A 21,123-nucleotide genomic window follows, 5' to 3' on the forward strand; every position below is an offset into this window, starting at 1 on the left:
TATGTCTTAGATAGCCTCATGAATTCCATCTTTAAGGTCTTGTATCGACCCTGGGATGTTGGCGTAGACCTTCTCTTTCACGTGACCCAAAGAAAAAAGTCACAAGGTGTTAAATCACAAGATCTCTGTGACCAATTGTAATCACCTCTTCGAGAGATAACACGGTTCGGAAACTTTTCCCGTAAAGGATCAATGGTTTCGTTGCTTGTATGGCACGTAGGTCCGTCTAAACGTTGTCCAGATCAACACCATCCAATTCCGGCCATAAAAAATCGTTAATTATCTCTCGATAGCGCAATCTATTTATTCAGAACACCTGTTATTGGAAAACCCTTTATAATACACTCTACACCCAGCAACGCACTGGCGGCAGTAAAATCACTAATATACACCTAGCCAATACCCATTTTGCAATGCTTCAGTCAATACACTGCACTCATAAGCCTTTTGCCCTGGACTTGATAGACAAATATATCAGCATTTTGACGGTTATGATTCACTATCACTACTAATTAATTCTTCCGATTCGAACATTTCCAAAAAATATACATTTCTGAAGGATTCCGATCTTCTACGACGTACATACATATATAAACCAGCAATTTTTCAACAGCCAACTGAAGGCCTCCGTTCCTAGCGCTGCGATTATTTCTGTTTATTTGACAATTTTATTATTTACAGTAGGTTCTGTTTTTATGCGGTAGATACGTTCCGCAAGTAACAGCATAAAAAAAGCTACTAGTTCTATAGTAAAATTGTAGATACGTTTCAAAGTGCTAAAACCGCATAAATCTGAAATAATGTAATAAAATCGCATAGAAAAGGGCACTAGTCCCATATTATAACTATAGATACGTTCCATAGACCGCATGAATCTGAAATAATTAAATAAAATCGCATAAACAAAATATTGTATTTTTGAAAATTATATCTTTATTTAAGAAACGTCAGAATAGAAAAATAAATTTAAGTCAGAAATAGAATCAGACAACCCACATGTTGCGCGTTCGTTTAGGATTTGGCGTGAAATCACTTTCGTCACTTGAGGAAAGTACTCGTCTGATCTAGATAGTTATGCAGGCGGTTTTCCATACTTGTAGGGTTAGCATTTCTGATGTAATCTGTGATGAGTTTTTACTTAGCTGGTTTAGAATCTTGTTTATATGTACAATTCCCGATAGGTCGACATGCATTTTGTAATTAAAAAAAAAAAACCGCACTTTTTCAAAACCGCATAAAAAAAAGCCGCATAAAAACAGAACCTACTGTATTGTGTGGATTCCTCCATCTAATGCAGCGCTGAATAAAAAAAAATGCATTAACAAGTACGAAACATGGTGGTGGTGCAACTACGATGAAGGTTTACCGCTAAATCGGTAAACTCTATGCCCAATAGACTTACAAAAGTGTTGAAACAGTTATCCAACAAGATACTGAAAACATATATTTTTGAGTTCTATTTTTTGTCATTGCCTTCCGAGGGGCTTTTAGAAAAAAAAACTTTTTCCATCATTTTGATGTGGCACGGAGATTCGAGCCTAGGCACTTCCGAATTGTGGTCACGCACCAACCTATTCGGCTACGCCGACCGCGTTAATTATATAGCTTCCTATTGACCCCGGGTCCCAGTAATTTGTAAATAATTCGGTCATGGGCAGGTTTTAGTGAAGCAACTACAAAAGCGCCATTTAGAAATAAGTCGATTCCAACTAACATTTAATACAAATTTTATTTAAGTAAACTTTGTTTTCAGTTAGTAGCAAAAAGGTATGCAATCTCTTACAAACTTAATAGCGTTTATTTGCTCTAGATTCAATATTGAACGATTTCTTAGTAATTCATCCAAATGTGAACAGGAAGACAGTAAAGGAGTAGCTTTTCCAGGAATCATGCGTGTGGTCACTTTTATCCACGTTTGTTTTACCACTTCTGCTCTTTGTAAGAGCATACGGGAAAGCAGAGGAAAATCATCAAACGTAGCTAAATTTATTATGTGACACATTACTACGCACAATTTTTCTTGAAACTGATCTCTGTGGTTGTACTCATAAAAATTTTGCAGATTGTACGATTGTTCTATAGCTCTTATTATTGTGCTCCATATTATTCCATAGTGCTCTCCGAAATATTTTCGCTTAGTAATATGAATTATAGCAGTTGTTGCATTAATTTTAACTTTATAATTTGTGTGGCTTTGAATAATATGACAAAGTGTAGAATAAAGTGATGATTGCCAGTTTAAATCTTTATAAGTATACGTAGATAAGAATATATTTTCATTTTGTAACATGTTTCCGACTGCATAGCATGAATTCCATTTGACTTTTGAAGATCCTGAACTGCGTATACTCTCAATTAGCTTATTTATAGAACAATTAATCACAGTTCTATCCGACAAATTACAAAAATGTTTTTCCGAAAGCAGGCGCAATAAATTCCCAAGAGATCTGACTGCGTTGCAGCGAACCTTATCATTATCAATGCACGCATACGTAGAGTTTCTAATCAAGCTCCACAAAATTTCATCCGAAATAGGTTCATTTGATATTTCCATATTATTTTCCACCAAGGCGTCGGTAACGTTCCCCATAGCCCAAAAAATTTTAATGCGTACGGCAATATTTCTACTTTTTGCTAATCGCAAAATCAGTTCTGCAGTATTTTCGATAAAAACAAGATCAATACGCATTGACGGAAAAGTCACGAAAACAGATAGTGCGCGCACAACTGTGGCACGAATTATCTCATCCTCTACAGGGTCACTGCTAACACTAGTTAAAAAGCTTAGCAAAGTCAATCGGATGGACTGTGTTAAATTTTCAAAAACAAGCATGCCAATGTTACTTAATGATTCACACAATACTATTTTAATAGTTGATTCTTTTTCTTTGCTTATTTTATGCATTATGACGGGCACCATACGAGTCCAGAAGTGTTTACATGTTTCAATATTTTCAACTTTAACAGTGTTTTTTAAAAACTCACTCATTTGATATACACATGCATCTAGGCATTTCGAACCGGTCAACCGAAATTCAAATTGATCCTCATTTAAAGCATCCTCCAAAGCAATTGCTAATTCCTCTAATTGATGTCTTAAAAATAATTCAAAATGTGTAGCCATTGCCGACAATAAATTTAGGCATTTAATTCGTAAAGGGTTACATGTTTTTATTTTTCGACACCTTGCGCCGTGCTGTGAACGGTTTATCCCTAAATTGGAAAACACTTTTGAAATTAACCAAAATGGTTCGATACTCGTCCCTTCATTTTCTTGTATCTCACGAGTGTTGTATACACTTTCGACACCAAAGTCCTTCATAACTGTTTCGTTGTTAATATTTTTCCGATACTTCTTGGATGTTTTCAGACGCCCCTTAGGTATACCTAAAGCTTCAAGTAATCCAATAGAAATTTCTGGTTCCATTAACAAATATTCCAACACTGTTAACGCTGAAATTTGAATACGGAAATCGGTGTGAGAGGCAAGCTTTTTAGCCGTATTCACAAAATTATAAACTAAGTCACATTCAAATTTAACAAATGGAGTTACTTGAACTAAGGCCGCTGAACATTTTAATGCTTGCATTATAACAGGTATTGAGCTCTCTTTTTCAATAATTGTAATAAGCGTTTTATAAGCTAACATAATAGTTAAACCAAGCATTTGAGAAAATGGAACGAATGCCGTAGTTGTAACTTTGAATTCTGCTTGGTTGAATAAATCCCTGGAGTTTAAAAACAGATCAGTACAAACATGAAGAGCTGCACAGCGACATTGCATATTTTCGTCAGTTTGGCATACGACAAGGATATCATTCCGACCATTTATACTATCGGCTATATCGCACGGGAAAATGGATTGCCAATATGAATAAAGATATCGTCGTTCCATAGATCTAGTTACATCGCCAAACAGCGATATTGATGTAATACGTATTTTAGCGCTGATATCAGTTTGATGGACATCATATTGATTTACATCGAAGTAATTTTTTGAAATAAGCATGGAATTATCCTCTAAAGATTTTTCGTTTTTAAAAGCAGATTCTAAAGCATTAACAATTCCCCTGGTTCTTGTTAATCGACATCTTTTCTGTTTTGCAGATTTTCCTCCAATCTTATACGCCTTTGGCTCGTCTGCGGCTAAATCATCCGGTGTGTTTTGAGAGTACTGTTGCGAGAATTTTATTTTCAGAGGTCTGGTCTGCCTCCCTGCTCCAATTGGGTTTTCAAAAAACATATATCCCAGAGATATTTCCAATAGATCCGTAATGAAGAGGTTTATATCATCATGGCACAAGGAAAGCAATTTCTTTATCAAAATTAAAGAATAAAGTATTATTTGAGGGACTTTACAAGCTTTAAAATTTGATAAATTGTGCATACTGATCATAAACTCCAAAACTGCTTTAAGAGTCACCATTTGCCAATCTGAGCGGTTTATGTCATCTGTATCATTAAAGATCAAATCTATACATTCCAAAATAGATAGAACATAATCATCACATTTCTTGCCCGCATTATCATTTTTCAATCGACTGTACAATAAAGATTGTGGATGAAATAGTTCATTGAAAACCATCATCTTATATTTTGGGAATACCTTGACAACTTTTGTTATTGCTCTTAATGCATATACCTCGACAGCGCTATTTATTGAATAAACATCACAAAGCCATTTTAAAAAACGCTTTACCCGTTCGTCATCTCTATAATCGCAAAACGAAAGCTGAATTCTGAGCAGTTGACCAATGCATTCTTCTACTATTTCATCAGAAATTTCAATTGTACTCATCAAATCAAAGATATTAAGACTTCTTTCAATCAAAATTTCAGAATTGTCGGTAAAATTCTTCAGCACTTTCAAATCAGTCAAAATTTTTTCGTATTCCATTTTTGTTGCATGCATATCCCGATTGCACACTATACGCCCAAATAATTTAAAAACAGTGACAAATTCGACTGACTTTTAATTCTAATCCCACTAAAAGGTATTTAAACAGTATTTCGATTTCGATATTTGCATGCCCAAAATACACCAGCGATAACTGTTGTAACTGCTCTTATAGCTCTTAAAGACGCTCAAGCATGCAAGCCCATCAGCTTATATATATGTGTGCGTGTCGGGTGACACAAGTACTTGCTCTGTGTCACACATATTATACTTGTTGTCGGCTTTTGCATCATGAAAATCAAGAATTTTAGATTTTTTCGCTTTGCTTAATCGTGTCCCAGTCTGCATGACATGCAGTAGTGTCTCAGTTTGTGTTGACATTCGAGATGAACAGGTGTGTCACAATTTATTGAAATTTACCAATGCTTACCAGCTTTATGGAGTGTAAAGCTGGAGGCATATTGTAATCGGGAAGAAAAGGCGAAACAATACTAGATTCTGCTCGAGAAGCAACTTTAGAGGGCGCCAAAAGGAAAATAACTACTTTCCGTACAAATTACCGTCGGGAAAAAATGCGGTAGGAACAGAATAGCAGAAGTGTAGCTGGCTCCGATAAATCGCAGGAAACAAATTTATTTTATTTTAATGATATGCACTTCATGTGCACAAAAAGACATGAGGTCGAAGTAAAATCTCAACCTGACCGAGATCGGGCGTATAGGAAAGCTAACCTATTAATTTTAACAGACATAATAGAAGTCTGTACTGCGTTTCTGTAAATATTCTAGATAAAGTTCTTAATTTAATTAGGAGATTTGGCATCACTCGTACTTGGTGTGTTTCTGATAAAAAATTGGTCAAACTGAACAACAACTGTGATTGTCAACTGACGTGTTCCATTCCTCTTTGATACGGACCAGCTATTTTCGGCTACTAGCCAGACCAGCGCTGGCAATCATTAGGAAAGCCGAGTTGGTGCAGCTACCCCCCATTCTGATAAAGGCGTCGTCCTATATTGTGCTAAATGTCGAATCGTCGTATGTTTTCCCTTACGGTCGTGGGTGTGGTGGCATTCAAATCACTAATTACCACTTCGTTTTCACTTCTGATAAGTGGATCGATCTCATGGCATCAGGTCACGGGGCATATAGATATAGAACTGGGTATTGCCTTAAAGAACAGCTTGACATTGACATTTTAAGGTCTTGTGAACGCGGACGATGTAGTCATCAATAAGATTGCAGGGAATGGTGAACTATAAGAGCTAGGTTTATTTGTTAACAGTAACAGAAGCCCCGACAGTGTAGGGCATATCACCGGTCGTCTTCGTCTAGCTCATCTAAAGGTAGGCCCAGGAAACATGCTGTTTCGACGGGTTGGGTCCAGAGGGAGAGGGGTGTTAGATGAGTAGGTTTTAGGGGGCATGTGAAAAGGTGGTTAGTGTCGTGCACATATGTTTGTTCAGAGCGTAATTGTACCAGTGTTACACGTGTCTCACAGAGAAGATAGAGCTCTTCATCTGCAATTGGTGGTGGTTGGACTCCGATTACGGCATTCACAGGACGGGAGCTTTAGAAGGTGGGGCAGGTCTCCCGATGAATATCGTTTATTGACTGTCTAAACACTGTCTTGTACAGTAAATTTCGGTCAGTTTTGTCCTGGATTTCGTCGGCGTAGTTTAACAGGTGTCTCCTGACGTGCCTGGGAGGCGGCTAATGCTCAAGCAGGTGTCAGCAGGGGTGAAACCTGCGTTCACATGGCAGCCGGTTCTACGTTACCGGAATGACTCGGGTTTTTTCCAGACCAAGGGCTGCCGCCCCAGTAAACTTGCCCTGTCTAGTGAACAGCATAAGAGCTAGGTCACTACTACTGCGTCAAAACTACTGGACCGGACAGTATACCAAAAGACACTAAACAACATTTATCATGAAACACTTACCGCCTTCCTAAACTCCTGACCTCTGAATGTCGTCATCCGATTCCAACCACTATCTATTGCATAAGAAGAAGTCCAGCTACCCGTAGAGACCCTTGTCACTTTGGCCAATCGTGTCCTGGATACTGTAGACATAACTCCTATCGGGTTGGTGACGAAATTCTGTATGTACAAAATTCTAAAAACAAAATTCTGCTTTTTAAAATTCTGCTTTTTTAAAATTCTGTTTTTTTAAATTCTGCATTCTAAAATTCTGCTTTCAAAATTCTGTATTACAAAATTCTGTATTAAAATATAATGTTAACAATGTTAAAGAGGTAATATAAATATTTAATTTATTATTATTTTTTATTATTATTATTCGAGATATTAAATAAAAAAAAAATAATAATAATAATTTTTTCTTCAGTTTCGATAGAGTCCACAGTATTTTTGCGTAGAACTCCTTTTCGCGTGGGCGGCCTTCGGCCGCGCTTCAAAAAAATAACCCTCATCAGTCCAACTCCGGCTACGCAATCCACCCTATTTTTGCGTAGAACTCTTTTTCGCGTGACGGCCTTCGGCCGCGCTCCAAAAAATAACCCTCATCAGTCCAACTCCGGCAGAATTTTGGAAAGCAGAATTTTAGAAAAGCAGAATTTTTTTCAAATTTACAGAATTTTGTCACCGAGAATTTTGTAATACAGAATAATGACACGCTCCCACTCCTATCTATTCCGAATGAACCACCAACATACCAAATATATGTCCCGCATGTGAAGGCACACCGAACGACAATAATCACAATCATCTAATACCCCTCTCCCTCTTGACCTAACCTGTCGAAACAGCACGATTTCTGCGCCTACCATTAGACGAAGACGACCGGTAAGTACTCGCACCGACAGAGCTTAGTAAGCTGATATGAAAACAACAACCACTGACTCGCATATGATCTGTGAGAAGCTATTGTAGTTTTTTATCTTGGACGGTGCCATTAAAATTTCCTTGACATTCCATGGTATTGTCTAATTGGGAAATCTACTCGAAAGTTCGTTGCAGTTCAATGCTGCAAGCTTCTCGGAAGAATGGCTCAATTTTGGGGCGTGAGGCTTTGTGGTGTTATTGTGACCAGATAATGAGATATGGCCACGATCTAGAGCAAGGGACGACCCAGTCACTTCGCAATCTCTAACGGTGTCCAAAACTGCACATGTCCAAAGATGCCGCCAGCCACTGCAAAAATTGCAGGTTACGAGATACTCTGGTCAGGTTCGCGCAAATAATGATCCGAGGAGTACGAATACCCGTGAGTTCCTTTATCGAAATAAAACATTAACTTAAATCGGTTGCTAAGAAAAACTAAATTTTTATTACAATTAAATCAAGTTTTAGAATTCCTCTTTGAATTTCTAATTTGTATTCCTTCATATATACCCGTATAATAACCACTCATATACCATGACATTAACATTGCAGACAAATGTTCTGAACCGCTTACATTTTGAGTTAACATTGGGGGTACTGGTGGAGGTGGGGGAACTTTAATAAAACTATTTTCTTTAGAGTGACCTATATCTGGCCTTTTATCACTGTGATAGTTATTTGTACTGTTAATAGCTTGTTCAAACTGCAAACGGCGTGCCTTCTTCCCCCAAGTAGGAACGAGATCCTTCAAATTGACCGTTTGCTCATTGTCGTATCCAATGTATTTTACTACACAGGTTCCACTTGCTTTGTTCACCGAAATTATTTTCGCTTCATAGTCACAACCATCATTTTCATATATGGCTCGTACATAGTCACCGACGCTAATACCGACAGCTTCATTGAAATCGCCCATTATTTTTATATTAGTATTTCTAGCAATATTTTTTGCTATATCTTCGTTCGTAACTTTTACGCATTCGTTATAAGATTTGATCAAAATCTTTTCATCCCAGACATCAGTTGGAAGTGACTTCCCAAAACTTTTAGCAGTGAGCTCCATTACTACCAAACACAAATATCAAGAATTATGTTTCAGTTTCAAGAAATCGCCCTACTATCATCAGCCCATAATTATCGAACGATAAAACTTTCGAGTGCGGGTACTACACTACGGTTTAGTACCGAATGGCATCGAATACTTTGTAACGCATAATGTACACTTGCACACCTATCTGCACAACATGTCAATGTTGGTTCCAAGGCTAATTTATTACAGGTGATAGCAATCGCATATTGGTAAAAACATAGATGTATTTGTTTTTGCTTTTGGGAAAAATTTAGTATAATGTAATGCTTTCAAAAAATATTTAAAGGAGGGGATAGAGGGGTGTATCCCCATCTTAAAACTTAAAACCGCACCCTCCGGAGACATATAGTTTTCAAGTAATTTAATGTTAAAGTTTTGTAATTTAGCGAAAAGTTGGTGTTGTGATACACCTGAAATAAAAACGAAGTTCGTATGCAGAGATGTTCAGTGGAGGGTTGATTGTAACTCTGCAGTATTTTTTGGTGTAATGTAAAATTGAGAAACATTTTTGAAAATATAACCATACAGAAATAACGTTGCAAGAGGAAATTTAAAATAAAAACAGTGCGATTGTCCGGATTATGTTATGCGCGTAGCGGAGTTTTAAAACAATAAGTATATCGTATTGTTTCGATCAGTTTTACAAACGGGTCCTCAAGCTTTTTATAAACAGATTTTCTTCACAAAAATTCGATTATCATGTCTGCAAAACAAATAGGATGGTTGTAATTGTCTTTATTAAAAACCTCGTTTCCTTAAAAAAAAAAAAAATAACCCTTATCAGTCCAACTCTGGCTAGGCGATCCTCATTACTTTTGCGTAGAATTCCTTTTCGCGTGGGCGGTCTTCGGCCGCGTTTCAAAAAAATAGCTCTCATCAGTCCGGAAGGCAAATAATTACGAAACTATTATATACCGAATAATTGGGAGTTATAAAGGTTGTTCCTTAACACCTCCATAATATCCAACCAACCAACATCCACCATAACCAAGTTTTATTAATTAAGACATTATAATTTGCCAAAAATTGCCCAATCATTGCGAATCCCAGCCTTGCTTTTACTTTACGCATCACGTCAAAATCAGCTGTTTGGTTTTGGGGCGATTTACTTGTGAAACGTAATTTTAAGCTTCGCGTTGATATTTTTTAGTACTTTCAATTGGTTCAGTAATTTGTGGGCCTGAGTAGATTGCTTTCAAGATACCAGCATTTGTGGTGCGGTGATGGGTATTTAAGTGCAGGAATATTTTTACCTAAACGCGGCCGCCGTAGCCGAATGGCTTGGTGTCCCCATTGAAATTCAAAGAGAACGTGGGTCCGAATCTCGGTGAAACATCAAAATGAAGAAAAAGTTTTTTGTAATAGCGTTCGCCTCACCGCTGGCACTGGCAAGCCTCCGAGGGTATTTCTGCTATGAAAAAGCTCCTCATAAAAAATATCTGCCCTTCGAGTCAGCCTGAAACTGCAGGTCCCTCCATTTGTGGAACCACATCAGGACGCACGTCATTAATAGGATGAGGAGCTCGGCCAAACACCTAAAAAGGTTGTACGCGCCAATTGTATATATTTTCTCTTATGTTTTCCTCTGCTAATCGCTATAAGTATGGAAAACAATCGCCAAAACGCAGCAACTCATACTTATAACGATTAGCAGAGGGGTTTATGGAAAACAATCGTTGCTAATTCGAACGCGTTTTCCACTGTGAATCACTAGCTCCAGCAACCAGACAGGCGTAGCGTAATTTAGAACCGGCGGCGAGTTGCTTTAAATGGCGCCAGAAACATTTATTTGACTTGGCCTGAAGTACTACCAGTAAGCAATTTGAGGACCTTGTTGCCGTTTTTGACTTTAGTAGCAACTGCGGTTGTGTGTGCAGAGAAGGAAAGCAAACTGTCAAAGGTTACTCCCGAAATGTTGGGGTTGTTTATAGTCGGAATTGGTGTGTCATCGACTTTTACTTTGAGTTATAGTTTGACCTCCTTTTTCCAGGTGGAAAAGAGGGTGGCTATTAGGAAGAAGCTAGCGTGCAATTTTGTCTTTTGGACCACAGCTATTGTGATTCCGTTGTAGTCGATCATCTCATATATCTTGCTCATGAGTCCATCACAGTTAAATTTGACAAGCTTGAATCTCCCTGGGAGGACTGTCGTAATGCGGAGTGTGGCGAATGCATGAGGTTGTCTACGTTGGTCCTTCTGTGTGTAGCGCCGCTGTTGTTGCGGTTTGATGGTGATGGGCGGTTGCAGGGCTCTACACCAATTTGCGTCGCGGGAGGTTAGTAGATCAGAGCACCTCCGAAAGTGGTACCACATATTACAAGAATTGCACTTAACTCATGACAGGTTCCGAGAAATTGTAGTATGACTTACAGAACGGACTGTGCGGGGGACCAAAAGCTGCTGCTTTTTCCATTTGGGTTGAAGCAAGAGGTTTGTTGTTCAGGAGTGAAGGAGTTGTGTTGCACCACTGTCCAATAAGCGTTGAAGTTCGATTTGTGACAACGGGTTATAGTGCCAGCGCATTGGAGGATGAAGCTGTTGAGACATGTGAAACCTGATGGCGGAAGCAACACGTGGTCACATACCGTGTGGACCACTCCCTATAGGTCTTAAGGCCTAAGCAGGTCTTAAGATGCCACCACCCGTTGCACTTGTTACACCTAACCGAGGTGGAGTTCGCGAGGAGACGTTTATGGCAGATACTGCAATAGAATACTGCTTGCCTATGGTTGTGCTCGACATGACGCCTGTGATGAAAGATGGGGAGTAAAATACAGTGCACTAAACAGGGCTACTTTACTGGGGTGGCATCCCTTGGTCGGGAAGAGCCCGAGTTATTCTGGTAATGTAGAGCCGGCTGATGAATTTAAGTTTACTCTGTCCAATCAGTAAGAAGGGTGATCCTGGAATCTGTGCCAATTATCGCGGGATTAGTCTTCTAAATATCACCTTTAAGGTTCTAGCGAGCATATTGTGTGAGAGGCAGAAGCCCACCATCGACTTCAAAGCTGCATTCGACAGTACGAAAAGGAGTTACCTATATGCCACTATGTCTGAATTTGATATCCCCGCGAAACTCATACGGCTATGCAAAACGAAGTTGCTCAATACAGCAGCGCCGTAAGAAGTGGGAAGGACTTCTCCCAACCGTTTGATACGAAACGAGGTTTCAAACAGGGTGACTCGCTTCGTGTTACTTCTTTTACCTGTTGTTGGAGAGGATCGCTCGGACCCAATTTTGTATAAGAGCGTTAAATTGTTGGCGTATTCCGATGATATTGATATTATCAGTTTTAACAACCGCGCTGTTAGTTCTACCTGGATAAAGAAGCAAAGTGAATGGGTCTGGTGGTGAACGAGGACAAAACGAAGTAAATCCTGTCATTAGACAAACAGTCGATGCACTCGCGTATCGGCACCCACGTCAGTATTGACAGTTATGATTTCGAGGTTGTAAAAGACCTTGTTTATTTAGGAACCAGCATTATCACCAATAACAACATCAGTCTGGAAATCCAACTTAGAATCTCTCTTGCCAACAAGTACTACTTTGGATTAAGTAGCCAAATGAGTAGTAAACTCCTCTCTCGTCGAAAAAAACTAACACTCTACAAGGCTCTCATCATCATCGTCCTAACGTATAGCGCAGAAGCGTGGACGATAACAACATCCGATGAAGCGACAATTGGAGTGTTTGAGAGAAAGATTCTGCGCAAGATTTTTGGACCTTTCCACATTGGGGACGGCGAATATCGCAGGCGATGGAACGATTGGTTGTACAAGCTTTACGATGACATAGACATAACGCAACGAATAAAGATCCAGCGGATACGTCGGTTGAGTCATGTCGTCCGAATGGATACAAACGCTCCAACTCAGAATGTATTCGATGCGTATCAGCTGGTGGTAGCAGAAGAAGTGAAAGGCCTCCTCTACGTTGAAAGATCAGGTGGAGAAGGGATTGCTTTCCCTTGGAGTCTCCAACTGGCGCCAGTTAGCACGAGAAAGAAACCACCTTTAACGGTTGCACTTCGTTAGACTCGAAGAGATGAGTGATCTATTTTCGCCGACTTTTCACACTGCATCCTCCGGCCGACAGATCCAAGCGTGGTACCACCAGGCGGCAGCACAAACTGACGAACGATTATGCACCATTTACTTTCTCCAGTGATGATGTTCAGAGGGCCATCAACAAATCCAAATCATCTAAAGTCATTGGCCCTGACGGACTAAACATACTGATGCTTAAGCACCTGGGCCCATTGGGAGTAGGATTTCTCACAAAGGTTTTCAATCTGTCCTTGGCCACTCTCATTATCCCTGACAAGTGGAAAGCAGGGAGAATGGTCCCGCTATTGAAACCTGGGAAACCCGCCAACCAAGGGGAATCTTACCGTCCGATAACTCTCCTTTCCCCAGAAGTGAAGACACTTGAAGCCCTCCTACTCCCACTCTTCACGAAACACCTGGTCCCAGCCCCACAACAACATGGTTTCCGACGAGTGCATAGCACCACCACTCCACTCCCCATCATAAACGCCCAGATAAACCGCGCGCACAATATTGCTTCTATCAGGGCAACGACCGAAGCCACCTCGATGGTTGGCAAGATGTGTGAAGCCAAGTTAGAGTGAGTAGTTGCCAATGTACAACACCATGAATAATTGCACCATGTTACATACTCACCTAAGTATATGCTTCGCCTATCTGTTCATTTTCTATTGCTCCGCAATTTTTCTCTTCTAGGTTAAGCTGTTGGCTAAGCAGCAAGGTTACGTAGTTAAATGGATAGTTGAATAAAACAATTTAATTGTTATCATCAAATCATGCGGATGGGATTCGAGTACACCTTTTTTCTCCGCGTTTTACCTGAATATTAGCGTGCGCTTATTGAAGATGTTGCAAAAATTTGCATTGCTTAAAAGTCTCATTGATAATATAAAAGGAGCTATGTGACCTGAATTCTAATGTTTGCATTCCGCAGATAATTTCTGTTACGTTTGTGGATATTAAGTTTTCTAATTTATAGGAAAATTATAATATTTTTATATGAAACTATCTACATAATCAAGATAAAAACTTGGAGCTTCATTTTCTTCATGCGTCTTGCTGAAAAAGTTTAGAAGCGTGGAATCGCAAGATGAATTTTGGTGCTCCAAGAATATGGCGAGAACAGAAAAAATACAATATGTAAATCATTGTTTCTTGTATGATAGACCTGTCACATTTAAAAAAAGTTAAAGAATCGTTGAAGTACAAATACCCTAATAGTAACTCCTGTGAACTAATTTTCTTCGCCTCAGTCAAATAAAAATTAACTCTATTACTTAAAATGCCATATAATCATAACTGTGTGTGCTTCTTTTCTTATGGGTGCAAGTATGTATAAATGAAAAATTATGTATAAATAATAAATTTATTTCATTTGTAAACCCGTAGCTAAATCAGACTCATTAAATTTCGATAAACGGAAAATTCATAAAATGTGTAATGAAAAAAGAAAACCAAACACTTTTATTTTATTTATTTATTTATATACTCGTATTTAGCACATGAACTCGTATTTAGCACATGAACTGCGTGTATTCAATGAGATTTTGAATTTTCTGTATTTTTTATTACTCATTATCTAAAAAAGTTTTTTCTCAATTTGTTGAAAAATGGTTCTTAATCTTCTTTCAATATTCAATTTGTTTTTCCTTCTTTTTATTGTATGTACATATATTAGTTAAATTAATAATTTGTTTACAAATGAATTACAACATGCGGTATAGAATTAGTAATAAGAAATATAATTAAGACAAATTAAATTAATAAAAATAAGGGAAATAGAGCAACTTTTATATTTAAAACGTAGACCATTTATTTACTTCATGGCAGCTGACTTCGAAACTTTAAATTTTTATATCCTGAGTCTGAGTTCCTTCAAAAAATAAAAATCCTTCATGTATCCTCCAAAGCTTTTAAAATAGAAATACCACCAAACAATTTGATTTATCGTGGTATATTTAAATTTATATATAGGAATAAGAAATAAATATTTGATGTCTATAACCCAAATGTGGACGTTTATTAATTACAAGTTAATTGGTAATTTACAAGGACATAACTTTATGCAAAGAACATTCTAAATCTTGAATTAAATCCTCAACATCTTCTAATCCAACAGAAAGCCGTATAAGGGAATCATTTATACCGAGTTTCTTTCGTTCTTCCTCTGGTACTGACGCATGAGTCATAATTAATCTGAAAATAATAGAAAAATTGGTATAAAAATTTTGAACGAAGTTCGAAAAATTTTGTTCTTTTATTTTTTTGTAATAAAAACATATTTTGTGGTTGTTGAAAAATAACAGAGAATACAGCAATTTTTTCAAAAAACTTATCAATCGACAAGTTTCGGTGGTTGAGTTTCTTGACAATGTTGTATTTTATGACACTTCACTACAGACACTACTACGTCTACAGAACATGATCCATGTGTTTTTAGATGGTCTAGTTGTAGAAATTAATATCGAACTATTATGGGGTTTGTGAGGGATCTACAGGAAGAGTTTAAAGTAAAACTATATACTAAGCGAAGTTGTTTTTAGGACTTGAAATTCACCGTGAAGAGGATGGTTTTATTCTCATTTGTCAGAAGACTTATGCCAACAAAGTAATTGATGGTTTAATATGTAACATTTTTTCTTTGCAGTCAGTCCTGAGGTGAGTTAACCAATTTGAGCAATTTTGAAAATGATGATGATCTGATAATGTTTCCCGATACAGCCGTTCGGCAGCCTTATGTTTCTGGTGGTGGCTAAAGAACAAGACAAGCGCGATAAGTATAAGGAGAAAGTTTTTGCGTCTTAATTTTAGGAGGCAATAAGGTTTGAATACACATCCACATTTGAATAACATACTAACCCAAGTTTTTTTGTATTTGTAAGTTTTTTTAATTGTAAACATGAAATGTGGGTGTGTGGAAATGGCAACAATAATCGGATTATTTCGACCTTCTGTCGCAACATACTCCTACAGCCTTTTAAAACTTGCAAAGGGTTTTCCAATAACAGGTGTTATTGGTGAATGGATTACGCTATCGAGAGATGATTAACGATTTTATATGGCCGGAATTGGATGTTATTGATCTGGACAATATTTATTTTCAACAAGACGGCGCTACGTGCCCCACAAGCAACGAAACCATTGACCTTTTACGGGAAAATTTTCCGGACCGTGTGTCACATAACCTTTAAACCAACACTTAAGAAAACACGCCGAGATTAAATCATTCTAAACACAGAGTTAATTTCGAAGTCACCACCTTTTAATTGCATTTATATTCGCCATATACGCTTTTTGAATTTGCTTGCTTTGATGTCGCTGTGAAAAACGGCGAAGTAAGACCGACGCCGACGAGCAGTGAAGGAGTTCGAGTGCAGAGTCGCAGTAGTGAAGTCGCAAAAATATTCATTATATATATTATCTTTTAAAAAGGCTAACTTATAGCCGAATTTAACGTTTTGTAAAATGATACATTGAATTTAATAATAAAAGTGTTCATATGAATTTATATGTGTTTATGTGGACAAAACGTAATAATCGGACATCCTGATATATATAACCCCGTACGCCCCCGCGTGACACGTGTTATCTCTTGAAGAGGTGATCACAATTGGTCACCGAAATCTTGTGATTTAACACCTTGTGACTTTTTTCTTTGGGGCCACGTAAAAGAGAAGGTCTACGCCAACAGTCCAGGGTCGATTCAAGACCTCAAAGATGGAATTCGTGAGGCTATCTAAGACATAGGGCAGTCACTTTGCAATTCGGTTACGGAAAATTTCATGGAAGGGATATTTGTCCTGTAAGCGTGGTCGTAGTGGTCATTTGCCTGATGTTATTTTCCACTATTAACGGCATACCTTCCTCTTTATAATGAAATAAATATCCGATCATTTATATTAAAAAATAACATTTTTCTTTGAATATCAAAATAACACCTCTGTTTGGAAAACCCTTTACTTGCAAGCAGGCACTGCGGATCTAATTGCGTTACATTTTTGTAAAAAAAAGAAATCGAGTGTCACAAGTGGTTAAAAAAAACTTAATTGTTATTTTTACACGAAATAACGCGTTTTATTTAAAAGTATGAATATAATTGGATTTTTCGGAACGTATCCAAGCCGTTAAGCGAGGTTTGTGCATAAATATTAATTTTTACTTACGGAAGTTCCGCCAAGCTTTCATAACCACCTAAGCTTTCGGCTAATGCAAAGATTTTTAAATTTTGAAGAAAAGCTTTCGAATGCCTTAAGCCACCTTTGATATAAAATGAGAACACTCCACTGTATCCGTATGTTTGCTTAAGAGTGAGTTGATGCTGCGGATGAGAGGGCAACGCCGGATGTAAAACTTTTTCAACAAAAGGATGCGCTTCTAAAAACTTCGCTACAGCAATTGAGCTTTTTTGATGTTGTTCCATGCGCAGAGGGAGCGTTTTTAAACCACGATTTACCTGATAGCAATCAAAGGGAGAGGGAACGATTCCCGTTGCTGTAAGAAAACAGAATAAATAGTTTGCAACGATTTTGAAAATTGCTTACCGTTTTGCAAAAATTTCAACTGGCCGAATAAGTCATCGCTATTAGTAGTTATGCCACCCATTACTACATCAGAGTGACCGTTCATATATTTGGTTAAAGAATAGCACACCAAATCTGCACCGAGTTCTAAAGGCCGTTGAAAATACGAGGTTAGGAAAGTATTGTCTACTGCGAGGACGACATTCCTCTTTCGGCATAGTTTGCTAATTGCCTCAATATCAGCAACTTTTATCAACGGATTTGTCGGTGTCTCTATCCATACGAGCTAAAATGAGAAATAAAAAATATTTTTGTATATAGTAATACGTATTAGCTGTAATTTTAAATTAAGAGTAAAAAAACTTCCAGTTTTCGAGGAAGTGGCCCAATTATGACCTTTCACTCTCTACAATGGAGAACTTTAACACTTTGTTGGAACTGTTGAAATGATATATATATTTCACATGGAATGAAGGCATATAAGAAAGCTATAGTTTACAATTTTTCACTTTTAAAAATGGTGCTCGACCAAAAAGCGTTTTTTAAACTAATTTGAGGTCGCTGAAACCAAAAATGAATTTTATTTTTTTTTCAAAGAACGGTTTCCGAGATATTCCCAAAAAACCTGTTTTTTTGGGCAATATTGCAGTTTTTACCTGCAATCTCGAAAACAGTGCGCGCCATTTCTTTGAAGTGCATAAATTTCGAAAGGCACCCATATAACCTACATGGCAATATATAATTCGTGTCAATGGAAGTCGTAGTTTTCGCAAAACAGCTGTTGAAAGTTAAAAAAAAGGCATTTTTGACATTTTTTACTAAATTATCAAAGTTTATTAACTTTTTTCTGGAACAAAAAATTTGTTTAAATCGACATAAGATAAGTTTTCTGAAAGACAATTTTCTCACCAACATTTTAAGCCTAAGTTTGTCTGAATCGACGAAAAATTGTAGAAGTTATAACATATTATGTGAATGAAGACAATTATCCCCCCTTTGCATATAAAACTTGCGCTAATGAAGAATTTTGAGAAAGCTTTGGCAAAAAACCGGAAAACACAACCCTTAAATACTCGAAAACCAAGTTCCCAAGATTGTCAACAGAGAAAATTAAAGCGGGTATATCGTCGGTCCGCAGATAAAGAAATTGTTTACGGACACAGAATTTCAACAATGCCTTGACAGTTCCGATGCTAAAGCTTGGAAAGCTTTCCAAAAAGTTGTTCATGGATTCTTGGGAAACAACAGGAGCAACAACGACCGTCAATTGATTTATACAATGATGAAATACTTTAAAACTATTGGTTAGTATTGTAAAACGTACATTCTCCAAAATATATTTATCATATATGTAAATTGATTGGAAAATTTACAATTAACTTTGTTTTTGTTAACAGGTGCTCGCATGTCGTTAAAAATGCACCTACTTCACAGTCATTTGGATTTTTTTCCTCCGAATTTGGGGGTTGAAAGTGATGAACAAGGCGCGCGATTTCATCAAGATATTGCTACGATTGAAAAGCGTTATGAGGGCTTTTGGGATCAAGGAATGATGAGCGACTACTGCTGGATGCAACTTCGTGAAGATTCCGTGCAACATAAAAGAAGATGTTTGAGAGTAAAAGCGTATTTTCGACCTGAAATATAGCCATGTCAAAAGCTACAAAATCACACGTGTTGACTTCTACAATTTTCCGTCGATTCAGACGAACTTAGGCTTAAAATGTAGGAACCAAAATTGTCCTCCGAAAACCCATCTTATGTCTGTATAAAAAAAATTTTCGTTCCAGAAAAAAGTTAATAAACTTTGATAATCTAGTAAAAAACGTCAAAAATGCCTTTTTTTACTTTCAGCAGCTGTTTTGCGAAAACTACGACTTCCATTGACACGAATTATATATTGCCATGTAGGTTATATGTGTGCCTTTCGAAATGTATGCACTTCAAAGAAATGGCGCGCATTGTTTTCGAGATTGCAGGTAATAACTGCACTATTGCACAAAACACAGGTTTTTTGGAAATATCTCGGAAACCGTTCTTTAAAAAAAAGTCATTTTTGGTTTCAGCGACCTCAAATTAGTCTAAAAACGCTTTTTGGTCGAGGACCATTTTTGGTGTAAACTAGTGTAATTAGCGCTTACCCCCTCTTTGGGTGTTTGTCCGACTCCTCCTCCTATTTGTGGTGTGCGTCTTGATGTTCCACAAACGGAGAGACCTACAGTTTATGCCGACTCCCAACGTGAGATATTTTTTATCACGAGCTTTTTCATGGCAGAAATACACTCGAAGGTTTGCCATAGCCTGCCGAGGGGCGACCACTATTAGAAACAACTTTTTCTTTATTTTGGTGTTTCATGCATATATATAGTATTATATGAATTAATAAAACGGATTATCTTAAAACAATCAACCCAACCCTTAAGTTAAAACTGTTGTACAATTACGAAAGTAATAATTACCTTAGTGTTTGATTGGAAAGCTGATTCAAAGGCCAACAGATCAGTTGGATCTACGAAACTGGATTGAATCCCGAGTCTACTTATAACCTGCCTAAGAAAATAAAAAAAATGTGATATGTTATTAGTATGATTATGAATTTCATGCACTAAAAAATTGAAAATATGCGAATAAATATAATATATAATATAATATAATAATTCAAAAATATGTCCTAATATTTTATTGTCGGTACAAAAACAATTATAGCATGTTTTCAAGTTTCAAAGCGTTGGAGGCACGGGGTAAACATTAAATTAAAAAAATATGTATCCTAAGTAATTTTAAAAGTTCTTCTATGATTTTAATCAATATTGAATCGGAATTGTCAAGCTCTTTCATTATATATATGTATATATAATTGGCGCGTACACCCTTTTTGGGTGTTTGGCCGAGCTCCTCCTCCTATTTGTGGTGTGCGTCTTGATGTTGTTCCACAAATGGAGGGACTTACAGTTTCAAGCCGACTCCGAACGGCAGATATATTTGTTTTTCATGGCAGAAATACACTCTGAGGTTTGCCATTGCCTGCCGAGGGGCAACCGCTATTAGAAAAATGTTTTTCTTAATTTTTGTGTTTCACCGAGATTCGAACCGACGTTTTCTCTGTGAATTCCGAATGGTAGTCACGCACCATTATTTCATCATTACTTAACCGAATTCCTCGAAGTACTGAGCATAATATTTAATTGCTTCAACTCGTGTTTCCCATCTTGTTATAACTGCTCTGGAGGAAGCGGAAACCCGAAACCATATATGGGTGTTAAATAAAGGGTTTTCCAATAAGAGGTGTTTTTGATATTCAAAGAAAAATGTTATTTTTTAATATTAATGATCGGATGTTTATTTCATTATAAAGAGAAAGGTTTGCAGTTAATAGTGGAAAATAACATCAGGCAAATGACCATCACGACCACGCTTACAGGACAATATCCTTTCATGCAATTTTCCATAACCGAATTGCAAAGTACCTGCCCTATGTCTTAGATAGCCTCACGAATTCCATCTTTGAGGTCTTGAATCGACCCTGTGCTGTTGGCGTAGACCTTCTCTTTTACGTGGCCCCGAAGAAAAAAGTCACAAGGTGTTAAATCACAAGATTTCGGTGGCCAATTGTGATACCCCTTCGAGAGATAACACGGTCCGGAAACTTTTCCCGTAAAAGATCAATGGTTTCGGGTGGCACGTGGCGCCGTTTTGTTGAAAACGTTGTCCAGATCAATACCAT

General features: G+C 37.5%; 3 protein-coding genes across 6 annotated transcripts in view; all 3 read right to left on the minus strand.

The window, feature by feature from the left end:
* Nucleotides 1-1,710: 1,710 nt before the first annotated feature.
* On the minus strand, nt 1,711-5,022 carry LOC129237928 (HEAT repeat-containing protein 6). 4 transcript variants are annotated; one of them, XM_054872918.1, is made up of 2 exons: nt 4,607-4,696; nt 1,711-4,541 (listed from the first exon to the last, which is right to left on the minus strand). In XM_054872918.1, the coding sequence occupies exon 2, from the start codon at nt 4,424-4,426 to the stop codon at nt 1,754-1,756; it is 2,673 nt and encodes an 890-aa protein (XP_054728893.1). In that variant the 5' UTR covers nt 4,427-4,541; nt 4,607-4,696; the 3' UTR covers nt 1,711-1,753. The 4 variants fall into 4 exon arrangements, with proteins under 4 accessions (XP_054728893.1, XP_054728894.1, XP_054728895.1 ...); XM_054872919.1 differs by lacking the exon at nt 4,607-4,696 and having other exon boundaries at nt 1,711-4,315; nt 4,390-4,473; XM_054872920.1 differs by having other exon boundaries at nt 4,226-4,315; nt 4,390-5,022.
* Nucleotides 5,023-8,152: 3,130 nt separating this feature from the next.
* On the minus strand, nt 8,153-8,888 carry LOC129237791 (survival motor neuron protein). The gene has a single exon (XM_054872723.1). It carries the CDS (start codon nt 8,800-8,802, stop codon nt 8,197-8,199), a length of 606 nt encoding a protein of 201 aa, XP_054728698.1. The 5' UTR covers nt 8,803-8,888; the 3' UTR covers nt 8,153-8,196.
* A 5,981-nt stretch (nt 8,889-14,869) lies between these two features.
* The window catches only part of LOC129237759 (cystathionine gamma-lyase), a 33,091-nt gene continuing 26,837 nt past the window's right edge, over nt 14,870-21,123 (minus strand). Inside the window, exons 3-6 of the mRNA XM_054872686.1 lie at nt 19,859-19,949; nt 17,421-17,685; nt 17,043-17,370; nt 14,870-15,075 (exon numbers count right to left, since the gene is read on the minus strand). Coding sequence (XP_054728661.1) covers nt 14,925-15,075; nt 17,043-17,370; nt 17,421-17,685; nt 19,859-19,949 — 835 coding nt within the window. The 3' untranslated portion in view covers nt 14,870-14,924. The remainder of the gene's footprint in view (nt 15,076-17,042; nt 17,371-17,420; nt 17,686-19,858; nt 19,950-21,123) is intronic.

This window comes from Anastrepha obliqua, chromosome 2 (genome assembly GCF_027943255.1).
Source record: "Anastrepha obliqua isolate idAnaObli1 chromosome 2, idAnaObli1_1.0, whole genome shotgun sequence".
Taxonomy (NCBI): Eukaryota; Metazoa; Arthropoda; class Insecta; order Diptera; family Tephritidae; genus Anastrepha; species Anastrepha obliqua.

What these genes read in the sequence shown, in the direction of transcription:
- LOC129237928 (XM_054872918.1), bottom strand. Translation starts at nt 4,426, where the DNA reads ATGGTGACTCTTAAAGCAGTTTTGGAGTTTATGATCAGTATGCACAAT.
- LOC129237791 (XM_054872723.1), bottom strand. Translation starts at nt 8,802, where the DNA reads ATGGAGCTCACTGCTAAAAGTTTTGGGAAGTCACTTCCAACTGATGTC.